At 34.7% G+C, this 17,941-nt stretch overlaps 2 protein-coding genes across 2 annotated transcripts; both read left to right on the top strand.

The window, feature by feature from the left end:
* The first annotated feature begins 12,114 nt into the window (after positions 1 to 12,114).
* Positions 12,115 to 13,077, top strand: LOC127563345 (olfactory receptor 13G1-like). Its single transcript, XM_051999741.1, has one exon. The coding sequence runs from the start codon at positions 12,115 to 12,117 to the stop codon at positions 13,075 to 13,077; it is 963 nt and encodes a 320-aa protein (XP_051855701.1).
* Positions 13,078 to 14,658: 1,581 nt separating this feature from the next.
* LOC127563356 (olfactory receptor 13G1-like) lies at positions 14,659 to 15,621 on the top strand. Its single transcript, XM_051999760.1, has one exon. The coding sequence runs from the start codon at positions 14,659 to 14,661 to the stop codon at positions 15,619 to 15,621; it is 963 nt and encodes a 320-aa protein (XP_051855720.1).
* The last annotated feature ends 2,320 nt before the right edge of the window (positions 15,622 to 17,941 follow it).

Here is a 17,941-nt window from a genome sequence, read left to right as displayed (position 1 = left end):
TTGATCTGGGGACTAAAAAAATTGGCAATAATGTTCCTATCTGTTTTCCACAAGGGATCTCATTGAGATGGTATTGCATGGATTTTTCTATTTCTACTTTTCCTTCATAGTCTATCATTCCAGGGCAATTTTCTTGGATTATTTCTTCCATTATTGTGTCAAGGTCTTTTTCTGGTCATATCTTTTAGGCAGTCCAATTATTCTTATATTTTCTCTTCTTGATCTGTCTCTAGAACTGTTGTTTTTCTTATGTTTCACATTCTGTTCTATTTTTTCATTCCTTATAATCTGTTTTGTTATTTCTTGATCTCTTATAGCTTCACTAGTTTAATTTTGCCCAATTCTAATTTTAGGAGTTATTTTCATCTCTGTATCTCCTTTTCTATTTAGTTAATTTTTTTCATAACCTTATTGTCTTGGGATGATTTTTATTTTATTTTTTGTTTTTCTTCAATGTCTGTCATTTGATTTTTAAATTCTTTTTTGGATTCTTCTATAAATTCCCTCTGGGCAGGGAACCATCATATAACTCTTTCTGAAAGAAGATTTTTTTTTAAAATTCACTGTCCATCTCTGAAGATGAATCTGGGTCTTCCCTGTTCCCATAATACATTTTTATGGTGGGGTTCTTTTTTCTTTATAATTCTTTTTTTTTTTTTTTTTAATAAGAGATATTAGTGTAAGCACTGCTAATCCTATTGTGATGGGAATGGTGCTTCTATCTTCATTTCAGTCATCTCCTTTGATCAGGAACCCCTAAATGATATAGCATAGCTTCTAAGGGAGATAACAATAATTTAAGGTCCCCTGACCTTAGGGGGCTTCTGTTCTAACAATCTGTCAGTTATTCTAAATCTGGCTTTGGAATCTGTGATCCTGAGGTTCCCGATCTAAGAATGCTATTGTTGTGTTGATGATTGTAAATGTCTTCTGGTTTAGGATTATAATAATATTTCTTCTCTTAAACTTTAGGGAAAATTGTGATCTCAGTGATCCTGAAACTCTCTAACTTCAGGATGCTATTGTTCTAACAATCTAACAATCAATGATCCTAAAGTCATCTTTAATATAGGCTTTAGTATAGTCCTAGGTCGCTGGTCAGTGATAACCAAATTCCTGAGACCACTCCTCAGTTCTACCTCTAGGCCATAAAATTAACATATCAATGACATCAACTGCATAAATTTGTCTCCTTGCTCCAGGTTCTTTGCTAAATTCTCTTGGAATTTAGACCATTTCAATTGGCATTAGAATTACAATAAACTTTGCCCCTTCATTTGGATATGGGTTCAAGACTGCAAATTCTTTTGAGACACCTTGAGATACCAGTCTGTGACCCCCAACCTTTTGGGGTCCCTTCCCAACCTTAATGTAACCAAGATCTCAGCAAGTACCCTTCAGTAAGTACCAGCAGCCAGCAGTGTCCTTGCCCCATAAGTTCTGCAGTCATGAATCTGAAGGTTACTTTTCATCCCGGGCAAGGGTCTGCAGCACAGCTGGGCCTGGCATTCCCAATCAGTCAAGTTTCATTCAGTCTTCTCAGACTCAGACCTCAACTCCACAAACAGTCCAGTAAAAGTTTCTGTGGTTCTTGTTGAGGATCCAGGCATACCCAGCTAGTCTGAGGGGTCCCACTTAGTGTTTCTATGGCGATAGCCTGGAAATGTTTATATTTCACAAGGATTAACCCCTGGCCCTGGGTCTTTTTTTGAATCTATTTGGGTTGTACTAGGAAGATCCCTTTTCAGTCCCAAATCTTCTTGATTTTTCATTAATTTATGTTTGCCCCGAGGCACAAATTTATTCTATTTGTGAGGGAAATCTGGAGAGCTTGAAATTTACCAAGTTTCTCTGCCATCTTTCCAGAATCCTCCCTCTACCCCAGGAATCTCTGTGCCATACTTTGAAAACCAGTAGTATAGAGGGGAAATTTTGAAAAGTTCAGCTATTTTTTTCTACTCTACCATCTTTACTTTGTCCCCCAAAGTCCTAAATAAAATTTCATCTAATCCCAAATGTAATTTCATTTCAGTAGGAAATATTCCACTCTACTTGTTATGTCACAGTTCTCTTTAACTTTCCTGACTCAGTTTCCCTGTACTAGTTTCCCTTGTCTCAGTTTCCTTAACTGTTCTGTCTCAATTCCCTAAGTTGTAAACCCCCCTCTGGTACATTAAGACTGAGGACCATTTGCTCTAAGGTTATAAATTAGCAAGACAAACAAGAGAGTAGACCTCCTGACTCTTTTCTGTCCTCAAGAATTTACAATATCCCTCTAAAATATTCCAAGATACCTCACTGATATCTTTATTTTTGTGTATTCAGACATCATGTCTCTGAGTTTTTAGGATTTATGGCCTCCCTGATCCTGACAGAAGTTTTCCCGAGCTTCTTATCCCTTCCTTTGTTTAGAGAAAAGGTATTTAAGAAGTTGAGGTTCCTCCATTCATTGCTGGAAGTTGGTGGCTGTATTCTGGATGCTGTCTGCTGGATTCTTTGAGATGACAGTCTCCTCCAGCCCTGGGATCAACATGGATTCCTTGGTCCCAGTATATCTTTATCTCTGTCTGACTGGATAATTTGAGACGAGAGTACTGTCCAGTCAATTATACTCTCTCATTAATAAAATATTAAAAACTCTCTAATCTCTCTCCTGCCTCAGTTTCTCTGGCATTACATACTTTAATTGATTGTCTTTCCTGTGTATTCCAAGTAGTATCACAGAGCTCGTCCAATTTTCCACAATAATCCCTCAGTCCACCATCTCATAAAAGAACTTTGCCTTGAAACTCATGTGAAAAAAGTAAAGACCATATGTTGAGATTTCCTTTCTTATTTGATGGTCCTCCAATGTTACTCCTGGCTATATCTTTTTTTTTTTTTTTTTATTCCAATTTCTGATGAAGTTGTTAAGGCCAACTCATATGTATACATGATCCCTTTCCTTTTCATCTTCTATGGATGCTCCCACCCCAATCAGTTGTTCTTCCTTTCCAACTTTTCAATTTTCCCTATTTACTTGTTCCTTCTTTGTGTCCTACAAGGATGCTAATCTTCTTCATGCTCAAAAAATCTCACTAGTTCTTATCACCCTTTGCTATTTATTATCCTTCTGTTGAGGTCTAGATTTGGGGTACCTAAATGAAATTAGGGTTAAGGTCTAGTGGCAGGTTTGGGGTACAGATTCGGCGCAAGAGGGTCTAGTAGCGATGCGAGTTCCTAATAAAAGCATTTATTGGCCTGGAGAGCTAGATTGATAAAAGAGGTTTATTATTAGGTGAAGATAGAGCTAAGGAGGGCACTGGACAAAGAGTCCAGTGGACAGAGGGTCCTCACATGGCTACCATGTTTGGAATCTCTGCAAAGAGGGGTTCCCAGTGTGGCCTTTTTATAATAGGAGACTTAGCTCAAGGGGCTTTGGGGTGTAGCCCCAAAGTTGGCTCAGATCTGGGTGGGACTGGGAACAGGTCAGATCTTCTATTGGAATTCAAAGGCACCAGGATTTGTGAGTTAAAGGGCAATTTACATTATTAACTAGGAGAGGATGGGAATCTGGAAAGGAATCTTTCCCACATCACTTCCTTTCTCAGATATGACCATAAAATACATGGGTATGAGAAAATTTTCCTTTATAAAATGCAATATCATTGAAGTCTTCTTAATTACAATTGTAATAATTGACTGAAATACATATATATGATTTTAATCAACTAAGTATTTTTAAAGTGCTTGCTATAATATAGGTTCTAAAGGAGAGAGAAATGATTTTGAGGTCTCCTGATTTTTTTTGGAGGGGGTGCTTGTGTTATTACAATCTTCTGGCTTTGGAGTCTTCCTCAGAGCCTTCCCACTCCCAATAATCTGTCTGAGTCTGAATAGACCACTCCTCAATTCATTGCTGACTGTCAGATAGCCTCTGGCCTCAGGATAGTCCCAAGGACCAAACCCTGAAATAATAGTGATAATCTGTTGGTCAGTGAGAACCAAATTCTGGAAACCACTTCCTGGTCCTACTCCTGGGCCATAGAATTAGCGTGTCAATGATATAAAGCTGAATAAAGTTGTTTTCTCTCAGCACTTTGCTAAATTCTTTTGGACTTAGCCCACTTCGATCTGCAATTACAATTAAATTTTGTCCCTTGACCAGGAAATGGGTTCAAACCTGTAAATTCTTTTGAAACACCTCATGATGCTAGTCTGTGACCCCAAATTTTTGGGGTCCCCTTCCTAACCTCAACATGCCTACTATATGCCAGGTGTGAGAGATACAAAGACAAAAACAAGATAGATCCAGCTTTCAAAACACTCAAAATATGGTGTTTGTGATGGACAACAGTATACACAAAATAGGTAAAAGTGATTTTTTGAGGAAGGTACTTGAAGTTGATGAGCATTAGGAAAGGCTTAATGTAACAAGTGGCTTTAGTTCTGAACCTTGAAGGAAACTGGATGTTCTGAGTGATAAACATGAAGAGACGGTTACATTTCAGAACCTGAAAAAGCCAGGGCACAGGCATAGAGGCAGGAGATATGTAGTATTCATGAGGAAAAATGAGGCCAGTATGATTAGAGTATAATGTTTATGGAAGGGTAGTAATGTATTGGAAGAGTGTGCAGGTGGGAGAAAGATTGTGGATAGCCTTAAATACCTAATAGAGACGTTTGTATTTGAACCTAGGAGATTGGAAGAGCATTACTTTTGTGACAGAAGAAGGGAAATTCGTTAAGAGATATTTTATTTTTGAGAAAATATTAAAGAAATTTGATTTTGGATGTGCTAATTTTATATGTCTAGAAAATTCTATTTGAAATGTCTAGTTGATAGTAATTTGGAATGGAAGTTCAGGAAAGAAATACTAGAAATGCAGAATTTGGGACTAATCTCAGTAGAGATGATCATTAGAAAAGCACTGAGATACTAAAAGCAGATGAGAGAAGGATAGGAGGAGGAGAGGAATGATTGAAATTAACTGTGAAAGCTATCTTGAGACGCAGTGAGCTAAAGATTTAGTGAAGGTTGGTTGTGCCCCAGGGCCAGGTTTCTTTGGACAGAGAACAGAGATCATGTGGTTTACAAAGAATGAGATCATATAGCCCTTTTCTTTGTGAGACTAAGTTGGGACCACCTTGGCACTGAAACTCTCATATAAGTTAATTTAGTAATTCTAAAGTTGTGGTTGGATTAGAAGGTTTTTCTCATTTATAATTTAGATTATGAAGCCATTTGTCTTGACAGGGCAAAGATCAAACCTATAGGGAGTGTTACTCCAGAACTTTATATAATCCTGCTCTGTTAACTGTGCCCTGCCTCCCTTCTCATGAAATCAAAATAAAAGTCCTTTATTCTTATTCCTTGAGAAATGTCCTTGATTTATTTGAGCCACTGATCTTATTCCATACAGGAATTTAATGGGAGAGTAAGGAACAAGGAGAAAAAGGATGGAAGGAGATGGGAAGGATCTGGGTAGGCACAGGGGAAGGAGCAAGTAAAAAGAAAGAACTTTGGGGAACATCTACAATTAAAGAGTGTCATGGGGAGAATGATCCATGAAGGATGCTGTTTATTTCCTGATGAAGGGTTTCTGTTTTCAATTTGAAATAAGTAATGGTAATGTGAATAATAAAAGCTATTCACATTCACATATTTCATGGTTTACAATAAATTTAATATCTATTATCTCATTGATCTTTGCAACAGAGAGCTTAATGGTGAAAGTATCATCATCTCCATTTGGCAGATGAAAACACTGAAAGTCAAAGAGATTAAATGATTTACCTAATATCACACAGCTAGTAAACTATAAATTCAGGAAGAAATCCCAAGTTTTTTGACTATTTTGGGAGGGACTATTTTGACTAATACACTTGTTCTTTTGCTATTGGGAAAATGATTACTTTCTTATTATATTAATAATCAATTTAATATACAGGATGAAAATATCTTTTTTGATGATTAATATCAAATTGTTAGGTTTTTTCTTTTCCCTTTTATTTCTTCATTCAAAACACAGTTTTTGTGAAGGACTCCTCTGACAATGAGATATTCTCAAATTTTGAACAAGTCTGATTAATGGTAAAGAGAATCTAATTTAGGTCAATTTTGCCCTATTGTTCAACAACTTAAGTTCTCTGGGTGGAGATGGATCCCTTTGTCTAGATATCTGGAGACACTTAAATTTATTAAGCTATGTCCTCAGCCAGAGGAATTGAAGACTTTTTTTTTTTTTTTTTTGCCAATCTCCTTATTAATATATTTACCCTCTCATTAATTATTAACCAATCAGAGATGATTTTTATCCCAGGGACTGTAATGCTGGAGAAACTGAGGCAAGATAGAGATTAGAGAATTTTTTAATATTTTATTTGAAAGGGAGAGATTTACTGGGACTAAATGGATCCATGGTTTGGTCTCAGGGCTGAATGAGGCTATCGTCTCCAAGAATCCAGCATCCAGTATCCAATATGAGTTCTCCATGACATATTTATACACAGTAGCTAAACAAAGGCAGGGGAGTGGAGTCCAAATTCCTGTGAACGGGAATCTCCAGGCAGGAACCATTAATTCAGTTCTGACAGGTTGGGGGAGTAGGACCATAAATTCTAACAAACTGGGAGTAAAGAAAGTGTCTGGCTACAGACAGAAAGTCTAGATTCCCCCTTTTTGAGTTTACACATTGACAATTTATAACTTCTGAGTTACACCAGTTTTAATGTACTGGGGATGGGGTGGGGGTTTTGCAACTAAGGAGATTGAGGCAGAACAATTAAGAAAACAGAGGCAGAATCAATTTAGGGAAACTGAGGCAGAACCATTAGGGAAACTGAGGCAGAACCAATTAGGGAAACAGGCAGGACCAATTTAGGAAAACTGAGTCAGGGCAATAAAAGAGACAAGACAACCTCTTTCTCAAAGGCATTTAAACATTCAATGTGGGGGGGGGTCTTTATCTTGAGAGAGACCACTGACCTTCAATTTACTGTTTATTTTTTAGCCTAATTAATAAATTGATTACTTATTACACAAAAACTGTTTCTTGGGCTTTTCATTTGAGTCATTACAAGTAAAAATGACTTCAACTTTGTCTTTCTTTTTTTTTTTTTTTTTGGAAGGTGTGTGTAGAATGAAAAACAACCATTCATTATCCTTCATGGTATCCCAACAACCAAATGAAATCTAGCATGTGGTCTTCCTGTTATTCTTATAATTTCACAAACATTTAAACTTCGTAAAAAGTGTTCTTACTATTGACAAACCCCTTGGGAGTAGAAGTAAAAAAGAAGTAGTTTCTTTTCCTACAGTTGACTAAGTCATTTCATGTCTAATCTGTCTTTGACAAAGATAAACAGGTTTGTAAAAGCAACTCAAATTTTAGATTAAAAAAAATTCCTGAGATTTTCTTTTGATTTTGGTCTTCTAATAATAGCTAGAAATTGTCAAAATTTGTCATTTCTTCTTCTCTTTGCTCACATAATAACCATTTTAATTTGGGATTGCTACAATGATCTGTTATTGGTTTTCCATCCTGAAGACTTTCTACGAGTCGAGTTTATCCTGTACAATAATACAGAATGAGTGTGCTAGAGTCAATTTGAACTGGCTGGGGGGGGGTCTTTATCTTGAGAGAGACCACTGACCTTCAATTTACTGTTTATTTTTTAGCCTAATTAATAAATTGATTACTTATTACACAAAAACTGTTTCTTGGGCTTTTCATTTGAGTCATTACAAGTAAAAATGACTTCAACTTTGTCTTTCTTTTTTTTTTTTTTTTGGAAGGTGTGTGTAGAATGAAAAACAACCATTTATTATCCTTCATGGTATCCCAACAACCAAATGAAATCTAGCATGTGGTCTTCCTGTTATTCTTATAATTTCACAAACATTTAAACTTCGTAAAAAGTGTTCTTACTATTGACAAACCCCTTGGGAGTAGAAGTAAAAAAGAAGTAGTTTCTTTTCCTACAGTTGACTAAGTCATTTCATGTCTAATCTGTCTTTGACAAAGATAAACAGGTTTGTAAAAGCTACTCAAATTTTAGATTAAAAAAAAATTCCTGAGATTTTCTTTTGATTTTGGTCTTCTAATAATAGCTAGAAATTGTCAAAATTTGTCATTTCTTCTTCTCTTTGCTCACATAATAACCATTTTAATTTGGGATTGCTACAATGATCTGTTATTGGTTTTCCATCCTGAAGACTTTCTACGAGTCGAGTTTATCCTGTACAATAATACAGAATGAGTGTGCTAGAGTCAATTTGAACTGGCTGGGGGAGAGTATTATATTATATTTTCAGGGTGAACATTTTTGCTTCAGAAATCAACAATACAAATCAAAACTTAATTTTTTACCTTATTATCCAGACATAAAATGATGGAGAAATTTTTAATAATGCAGATTAAGTTTTAAAATGTGTCCAATGCACTTTTTTTTTTTTTGGTGGAGAACCAGTTGCTAAACATCCTTGCCAAAGAGGTCTGTTCATATTATTTTCTTCTTCATTAAACTTTAGGGATTTTCAGTCCCTTTTCAGTTAGGAAAAGAAAATAGCTTTTTAATCTTTCACAAAATTGACCCCAATCTATATTTCCAGCATTATTATACATTATTCTATGTCCTTTACAGGGAACAGTACCTGTGTTCTTCAAAAATGAGACTTTCACATTTTTACCCTGAAATTGATCATTCCCCTTTCCTGTAATTTTTTTCTTTTTCATCTAGGCCTTTAAAATCCTTTTCTTCAAGGATTTCAAGTATACCTTCTTACACCAGATCTTTTCTGATCTCTCCAACTCAGTGATCAACTGCTAATGTCTTCCTTTCCAAATAACTTTATATTTAGCTACTTTGTATTTATTTTGTTGATTCTTTTTATATAAAATATTTTTATATTTATATTTTATATTTGCATAGACATATATGTAGTTGTTGCATCTCCTGGGTGAATACAAGATCTTTTAGAATAGAGATTGTTCTGTTCTTTGTACCAGTAACAGCCATACAATAGATACAAAATAAAGATGTGTTGATTGATTAATATTCTGCCTTAAAGCTCACAAATGTCTCCTCTCTTTTGAGTCACCTATAATAGGTGCTTTAAGGATTATAATTTCCATTTTACAAAAGAGGAAATTAGAGAAGTTACATATAGTAATATATGAGAAGCCAGAAACACACATACATCTTTTAGAAATAAGAAAGAGTATTAGAGTAATAAACCAAGATAATGGGCTCCCAATGGAGGGTGTGAAATCTCTGTCCCTGAAGACCTTCAAGAAGAGAATAGATAATCTCATGTCCAGCAGGTTAAAATTTTATTTGCCTGAGTAGAGGAACCTTGACTAAATGATATCCCAAGATCACTTCTAATTTTGTAGTCTGTGATTTTCTTTTTTACAGTGTCCACTGGTAAAGAAGCCTTTATAAACCAGGGCAGCTCTAAATACTGATGGCTTACTATTTCTTCATCTCTAACAAGGACAGAGAAAATCAATAGAATTCAGTTGTACTATGAGGAACAGATTAAATATAAGGGAAAACTACTAATGAAGATTATTTAAAATTGCAACAGATAGCCAAGGAAATATATTCATTCCACTAGTCTGACTTTGAGAAAAAGGTAGAAAGTTAAATAGTGGTAGGAGAAAAGCCTTCAAAATCAGGAGTACTCCATGGTATCCTGTCTGGTGTTGTATTTTTAGCTTAAGTGATAAGGTCATTTAAGAGTTGGCAGCAACTGCTCTAATAAAGCTCTTCATGATGTGATCCTATAGATTCATCTGTTTAGTCACCCTTTTAAAAATTGAATTTTTTCTTTTATTATAAACTTTGTTATAAGTACACAAAGAAAAAGAAAGACATTTGAAACTGTCAATTTTTGTTACATTCCTTTTTTTTTTTTTAAAGAAATGCATTAAATTTAACAATATTGCTTTCTCTGTGTCTCTTCTGATATCCATTTCATGATGATGATGATAGCCGTCATATATATGGAGTTAAAAGTTTTCAAACTTTGAAAGCCTTTTTTATTTTTACAAAGCACCTTCATAAAAGGAAAAGTGACAGTCTTCTGCATAGGTGAGTCTTATCTGTGCTTATTGTTAATCAATATTTGCCTTTGTCTATTTTATTTAATTTACTATGTTAAGTGCCACAAGAGTAATAATAGGATTAACAGTAGTTTAAATTTATAGGGATTTTTATTATTTATAAAGTTCTTTATATTGATTATCTCTTTTGATCCCCCCAATAATTCTATGAATATTTTTTTATTAAGTATATGTTACCTCTTTTACATAAATGGTAATTGAGGCTCAATGAAGATACAGTGTAGTATGGAATAAAAAAACCTAAGGTTGTTATTTTTTCTTTAAGTATCTTAGGGCTCAAAATCATTTAAAATATATTTTCTATAGAATATATTTAAATTTTTTTTTTTGTAGAAAGAAATACCAATTCTCCATTTCTTTTTTACAATGTAGAAATAAAAAAATCAAAACAATGACTAAACATAATGTAAAAATATTAACTAGAGCCAACAATATAAAAGCTTCTATATTTTCTAATGTGCCCAAATTTTGTGAGATGAGGCTATAAGAAATTGGAAAATGTAGTAATAGTGATTCCCATTATCTTAAAATGCTTTTAGTTCACTTAACATCTGAGTAATTTTTATGCTTACTAAAAGAGCTAAGAATGTGAGAGTTGAGCTCATTTCTCTATACAGGTCCAGTCATTATAGACAGTATATTACTGAATTATCTTTCTGGCCAAACATAGGCTAATTTTCAAAGGTATTTTGATAACTGAAAATAATTTAATAGGTCATGTAATGATAAGTCACATAGTGATTTGGAAGGAATTTATAAAACCATTTAGTCCTCCTCACCCCCATTTTATAGTTGAGGAAACTGAAAACAAAAGTAATTAAGTGTTCACCTAAAATTACATAGATTATGACTTGACTTTACATAAGACTATGACTTGACTAGGATGAGGAAATGAATTTTCTGCTCTCAGTTAAGTAATTTCATGCTATCCTTGATTCATTCATTTAAAATCTATTTATGGATTATTTACCATATGTAAAAGAAATGTATTCAAGGTTTCAAATGCCTTTTCTTTTCTTTTCTTTTCTCTTTTCTTTTCTCTTTTCTCTTTTCTTTTCTTTTCTTTTCTTTTCTTTTCTTTTCTTTTCTTTTTTCTTTTCTTTTCTTTTCTTTTCTTTTCTTTTCTTTTCTTTTCTTTTCTTTTCTTTTCTTTTCTTTTCTTTTCTTTTCTTTTCTTTTCTTTTTTTTAAACCTAATAGCCTTTGAACTAGAATTCCCTACACAGTCCTGTCTCATTCTAATTCTAAGCCTTGGCTCATACAAGTCTCACCTCCTCAACTAGGCAAAATCTACTTATCCTTTAATTCAAAATCCAATTCAAATTTTCTTCTTCCTTGTGCCTTTCTTTCTGCATTGATCTTCTCCTGCTCTGAGTGATTACAGCGGCATTGTATGGTAAAAGACATTTAAATTACATAATAACATTACTCCACTCCATCCCCTCCAGTAACTGTATGGATTTGTTGTGTGAACTCAGGAAGGTAAGAGAATATTTATGAACTTTGATTTCCTCACCTGTAAAATGGAAATATCACCTAACAGGTTTATCATGAAAAATAAAAGTAGATAAATATATTATAATCATAATTTACTAGACAAATGTATTTTATTTCAGCATTCATTTAGATGTTCAATTATATAGTTTTCCCCTGTTGCATAACTTTGTCTATGAATGTGTTTGTCTTCTCAAATATATTAGATTGTTAATTCTTAAAGAAAAGAGGTGTTTCTTGATACTCCTCTCCCACCAGCAACAAAACTATGCATATAGAATGCCTTCAAGATAGGCTTAATAAATAAATGCAGAAGATTAAAAGGTGGTATAAAATAAGGCTCTACTTTCCTAGGATGGCATTCTTTAAAAGGCATTTTATTATCTAGGATTTTAAAAAAAAGAAGTGTTAAAATATTTATTGAAATGACTTTAGCTGAATCAAATAAAAGAGAGTGAAGCTGGCTCATTATTCTTTGACTTCTTTTCAAGGCTAGTCTTCAGTTTATTAGGATGAAGAACCAGACTATGGAAATAGAATTTATATTGGTGGGAATTTCCAGCCTCCCGGAGCTACGCCTGTTTCTCTTAGTGTCCTTCCTGTGCATCTATGTAACTGCTCTGGTGGGAAACTCTCTCATCTTCTTCACCATCTATGCCAGTCAACAGCTTCACACACCCATGTACTTCCTTTTGGGCAACTTGTCTGCCCTTGACCTCTTGTGTACATCTACAATTGTGCCCAAGATGTTAGCCAACCTTTTATCCCAGAAGGCTGCCATTTCATTTTCAGGCTGCATGGCTCAGATGTATATGTTCACATGGGCCTTAGTCTCAGAGGGTCTACTCCTGGCCCTCATGGCATTTGACCGCTATGCTGCCATCTGCCATCCCCTCCATTACCCAATGATCATGAGTAGTCGTGTCTGTATTGGGATGGCAGGCAGCATTTGGGCCATTGGCATAAGTAACTCAGCAGTCCATACCAGCTTGGCAATCCCTTTATCGTTCTGCAGCTCTCTCATCATTGACCACTTTTTCTGTGAGCTGCCACCCATCCTGAAGCTGTCATGCTCTGACACTCATCTCAATGAAGCTCTAGCTTTCTGTGCAGATGCGATATTTGGAGTGGGGAGTTGTTCCCTTATCCTGGTTTCTTATGGATGCATTATTAGAACAATTCTGAGGATTCGCTCTTCTGAGGGCAAGAAAAAAGCCTTTTCCACCTGCTCTTCTCACCTTACTGTTGTCTTTCTCTACTATTCCACTGCAATTTACACCTACATTCGTCCAACCTCCAATCTCACTTTGGGAAGGGACAAAATCATCACTGCCTTCTACTCTGTCATCATCCCTATGTTCAACCCAATTATTTATTCCTTTAGGAATAGAGAAGTGAAAGGGGCCCTGCAGAGGTTGTTGGGATGGACTTCATTCTTTCCTCCAGGTAGAACTGTATCAATTCATGTAAAATGAATTAGATCCAACTCAACACTTTCTCCATTATTAGAGGTGTACAAGCATGCCTAAATAGCCTTTTTTTTTTTTTTTTTTTTTTAAATTTGATAGAAGACATTCATGTTTCTGGTAGAAGTTGACTAACTATTCTCTGGGATCCTTTCAAGTTCAAAGATGTTATAACTTTTGAAATAGGTATTAATTATGTCAAATGAACATTTGTTTAATGGTGGGATTTCAAGCAGCAATTCAGAGTTTAATAGGAATTTTTGGAAGAGAAGGGCAGGAAATTTTCTTAAACTCATTAAATTGTATCACATAGGTAGCTACTTTTCTTCCATACTCTCTGATACATGAAATGATGATTATATCTAATTTTATAATTATGTCATTTTGTAACATGTTTGTCTTAACAATGAGGGGCTTATCATATATATCCACATATATATTTAAGCTTAAATATATTCATAAATATATAATTTTTTTGTTTAGAAGGGGAAACAATGTTACTAATCATATTTTTTTATTTAGAATTCAAAGAAAGTTTCAGGTAAGGTATAACATACTGAGGAAAGAAAGATTTCTTTTCTTTTCTTTTCTTTTCTTTTCTTTTCTTTTCTTTTCTTTTCTTTTCTTTTCTTTTCTTTTCTTTTCTTTTCTTTTCTTTTCTTTTCTTTTCTTTTCTTTTCTTTTCTTTTCTTTTCTTTTCTTTTCTTTTCTTTTCTTTTCTTTTCTTTTCTTTTCTTTTCTTTTCTTTTCTTTTCTTTTCTTTTCTTTTTTTTAAACCTAATAGCCTTTGAACTAGAATTCCCTACACAGTCCTGTCTCATTCTAATTCTAAGCCTTGGCTCATACAAGTCTCACCTCCTCAACTAGGCAAAATCTACTTATCCTTTAATTCAAAATCCAATTCAAATTTTCTTCTTCCTTGTGCCTTTCTTTCTGCATTGATCTTCTCCTGCTCTGAGTGATTACAGCGGCATTGTATGGTAAAAGACATTTAAATTACATAATAACATTACTCCACTCCATCCCCTCCAGTAACTGTATGGATTTGTTGTGTGAACTCAGGAAGGTAAGAGAATATTTATGAACTTTGATTTCCTCACCTGTAAAATGGAAATATCACCTAACAGGTTTATCATGAAAAATAAAAGTAGATAAATATATTATAATCATAATTTACTAGACAAATGTATTTTATTTCAGCATTCATTTAGATGTTCAATTATATAGTTTTCCCCTGTTGCATAACTTTGTCTATGAATGTGTTTGTCTTCTCAAATATATTAGATTGTTAATTCTTAAAGAAAAGAGGTGTTTCTTGATACTCCTCTCCCACCAGCAACAAAACTATGCATATAGAATGCCTTCAAGATAGGCTTAATAAATAAATGCAGAAGATTAAAAGGTGGTATAAAATAAGGCTCTACTTTCCTAGGATGGCATTCTTTAAAAGGCATTTTATTATCTAGGATTTTAAAAAAAAGAAGTGTTAAAATATTTATTGAAATGACTTTAGCTGAATCAAATAAAAGAGAGTGAAGCTGGCTCATTATTCTTTGACTTCTTTTCAAGGCTAGTCTTCAGTTTATTAGGATGAAGAACCAGACTATGGAAATAGAATTTATATTGGTGGGAATTTCCAGCCTCCCGGAGCTACGCCTGTTTCTCTTAGTGTCCTTCCTGTGCATCTATGTAACTGCTCTGGTGGGAAACTCTCTCATCTTCTTCACCATCTATGCCAGTCAACAGCTTCACACACCCATGTACTTCCTTTTGGGCAACTTGTCTGCCCTTGACCTCTTGTGTACATCTACAATTGTGCCCAAGATGTTAGCCAACCTTTTATCCCAGAAGGCTGCCATTTCATTTTCAGGCTGCATGGCTCAGATGTATATGTTCACATGGGCCTTAGTCTCAGAGGGTCTACTCCTGGCCCTCATGGCATTTGACCGCTATGCTGCCATCTGCCATCCCCTCCATTACCCAATGATCATGAGTAGTCGTGTCTGTATTGGGATGGCAGGCAGCATTTGGGCCATTGGCATAAGTAACTCAGCAGTCCATACCAGCTTGGCAATCCCTTTATCGTTCTGCAGCTCTCTCATCATTGACCACTTTTTCTGTGAGCTGCCACCCATCCTGAAGCTGTCATGCTCTGACACTCATCTCAATGAAGCTCTAGCTTTCTGTGCAGATGCGATATTTGGAGTGGGGAGTTGTTCCCTTATCCTGGTTTCTTATGGATGCATTATTAGAACAATTCTGAGGATTCGCTCTTCTGAGGGCAAGAAAAAAGCCTTTTCCACCTGCTCTTCTCACCTTACTGTTGTCTCTCTCTACTATTCCACTGCAATTTACACCTACATTCGTCCAACCTCCAATCTCACTTTGGGAAGGGACAAAATCATCACTGCCTTCTACTCTGTCATCATCCCTATGTTCAACCCAATTATTTATTCCTTTAGGAATAGAGAAGTGAAAGGGGCCCTGCAGAGGTTGTTGGGATGGACTTCATTCTTTCCTCCAGGTAGAACTGTATCAATTCATGTAAAATGAATTAGATCCAACTCAACACTTTCTCCATTATTAGAGGTGTACAAGCATGCCTAAATAGCCTTTTTTTTTTTTTTTTTAAATTTGATAGAAGACATTCATGTTTCTGGTAGAAGTTGACTAACTATTCTCTGGGATCCTTTCAAGTTCAAAGATGTTATAACTTTTGAAATAGGTATTAATTATGTCAAATGAACATTTGTTTAATGGTGGGATTTCAAGCAGCAATTCAGAGTTTAATAGGAATTTTTGGAAGAGAAGGGCAGGAAATTTTCTTAAACTCATTAAATTGTATCACATAGGTAGCTACTTTTCTTCCATACTCTCTGATACATGAAATGATGATTATATCTAATTTTATAATTATGTCATTTTGTAACATGTTTGTCTTAACAATGAGGGGCTTATCATATATATCCACATATATATTTAAGCTTAAATATATTCATAAATATATAATTTTTTTGTTTAGAAGGGGAAACAATGTTACTAATCATATTTTTTATTTAGAATTCAAAGAAAGTTTCAGGTAAGGTATAACATACTGAGGAAAGAAAGATTTTTTTTTCTTCCCATCTCCTGGTTATGAAGTGGTCATTAAACATTTGTTTAGATTAACATATTTATGTTTTTATTTTACATTATCATTTTACATTTTATCAGGTGTCTAGCACCTGATACTTGCATGATAACATGTAGCAATTTCATATATCCTGTTATGTAGGTAATCCTGGGTCCTATTATTTAGTAATAATAAAGTTATTAATTTAAACAGCCATTTGGATGGCCAGAACAAAGAGTAAAGGATCTCATCTCTTCTCAAATACTTGAGTTCATAGTATGTGTTAGTTATTGACATAACATGCAGCCTGAGAAGAAGAACTCTTTGGGAACTGACAAAATATCAATGAGATATATGATCTGGATTAGGTAATATTGTTCTTATGGACACTTAGTCTATTAAGAATATAATAGAGTTGAATAGCAAAGCAGCGTTGGCCATTCAATTTCAACACAATAGCTAATGATATGGAGTCTCCCAGTGAAACAAGCCTGTTGAATATATCAGAGTTAAGAATTTTTGGAATCTTAACCCCAATGCTCTATGGAATAATTAAAGCCTTTTTATAATTGAGCCTATTTCCCCCTCTGTTTTCTCTTCTCTCATGCTAAAAACCCCATCTTTTGTACAAATACCCAGCAAATTGGTCATCTAAACTGAGAGGCATAGCATTCCAAACATTTATTCTTAGTCATGCTGTCAGACATAAACAAAGGGGAGAGAAGGGTAAAGAGGTTGGCAGTAACTTTTTACGTGCATATTTCTCCCTAAATGTCCCAGCCAAGTCTACCAGCAAAGAGTGGTCAGGGATATTGCAGAGGAATAAGATTAATGCTTTAATCTAGGCATTCTGTGTGAAATGTTATGCATAGATCAAGGATAGAGAATAATGGTCAGAAGAATGGAGATGTATTTTCTTTTCCAACTGTCATTGTAGCAGTGGTCAGCAACATTTCTGAAGCATCAACTATCATGTCTTATCTTTTCCAAGAAAACCCCAAATGAGGTCAGGAATCTGATATGACTGAAATGAATATATAGTAATTTGATTAATGAGGAACTGTCTCCACATGAAATTAAGTTACTTGAATACTAAGCATCTGAGGAAAGATTTGATTTCATGTTTTCTTGACTATTACAGCACTCTATCCATTATACCCAGCTGCTTCCTTATTCAGAACCCTGGCTCCAATTCTAGCAAAACACATCTTGTGTGCCCTTCAATGACTTGCATTCACCTATTTTAGTGTTATAAATCGTTTCAGTTTACCTGTATTCATCATCTGCTTCTTCATTGTCTTTAGAATAGTTCTTAGATAAAGGGCTGATTGGATAAACTCAGTGATGTGGTTTCTCTTTGTGTAGTCTGGACCTATGCTGCAGTGTAGCAACTTCCTAGAACATACAGTTTTAGAGGACTTCCTGGGATACAGTTTTAAGTAGCTTGCTCAGGGTCACATAGCTGATTTGTATAACAAATAGGACACGAACTCAGTTCTTCTTGATTTCAAGACCAATTTTCTATTATGCTATGCTACCCTGAGATATTTTGTTGGTGGATTAGAAATCAATCAAATGACAGGTTAATTCAACTAATAGATTAGGCTAGCAGAACTTTGTTTAGGTGACCAGAGAGTGATTTTTCAAAAAGGTGGAGTTAAGGGAAAGTCTCATTAATTCACAGCACATAATTCATAGCAACTTTGGAAGAGGTTTGTGGCAGTGATTTTGTATCATATCCCGTAGTTTCAAAGGATCTTC

Source organism: Antechinus flavipes, chromosome 4, assembly GCF_016432865.1.
Source record: "Antechinus flavipes isolate AdamAnt ecotype Samford, QLD, Australia chromosome 4, AdamAnt_v2, whole genome shotgun sequence".
Taxonomy (NCBI): domain Eukaryota; kingdom Metazoa; phylum Chordata; class Mammalia; order Dasyuromorphia; family Dasyuridae; genus Antechinus; species Antechinus flavipes.
The sequence above is the reverse complement of the archived record's forward strand: the minus strand, read 5'-3'. Positions and strand labels throughout refer to the sequence as shown.

Excerpts from the sequence above, each read along its gene's own strand:
- LOC127563345 (XM_051999741.1), top strand. The coding sequence starts at position 12,115 with ATGAAGAACCAGACTATGGAAATAGAATTTATATTGGTGGGAATTTCC.
- LOC127563356 (XM_051999760.1), top strand. The coding sequence starts at position 14,659 with ATGAAGAACCAGACTATGGAAATAGAATTTATATTGGTGGGAATTTCC.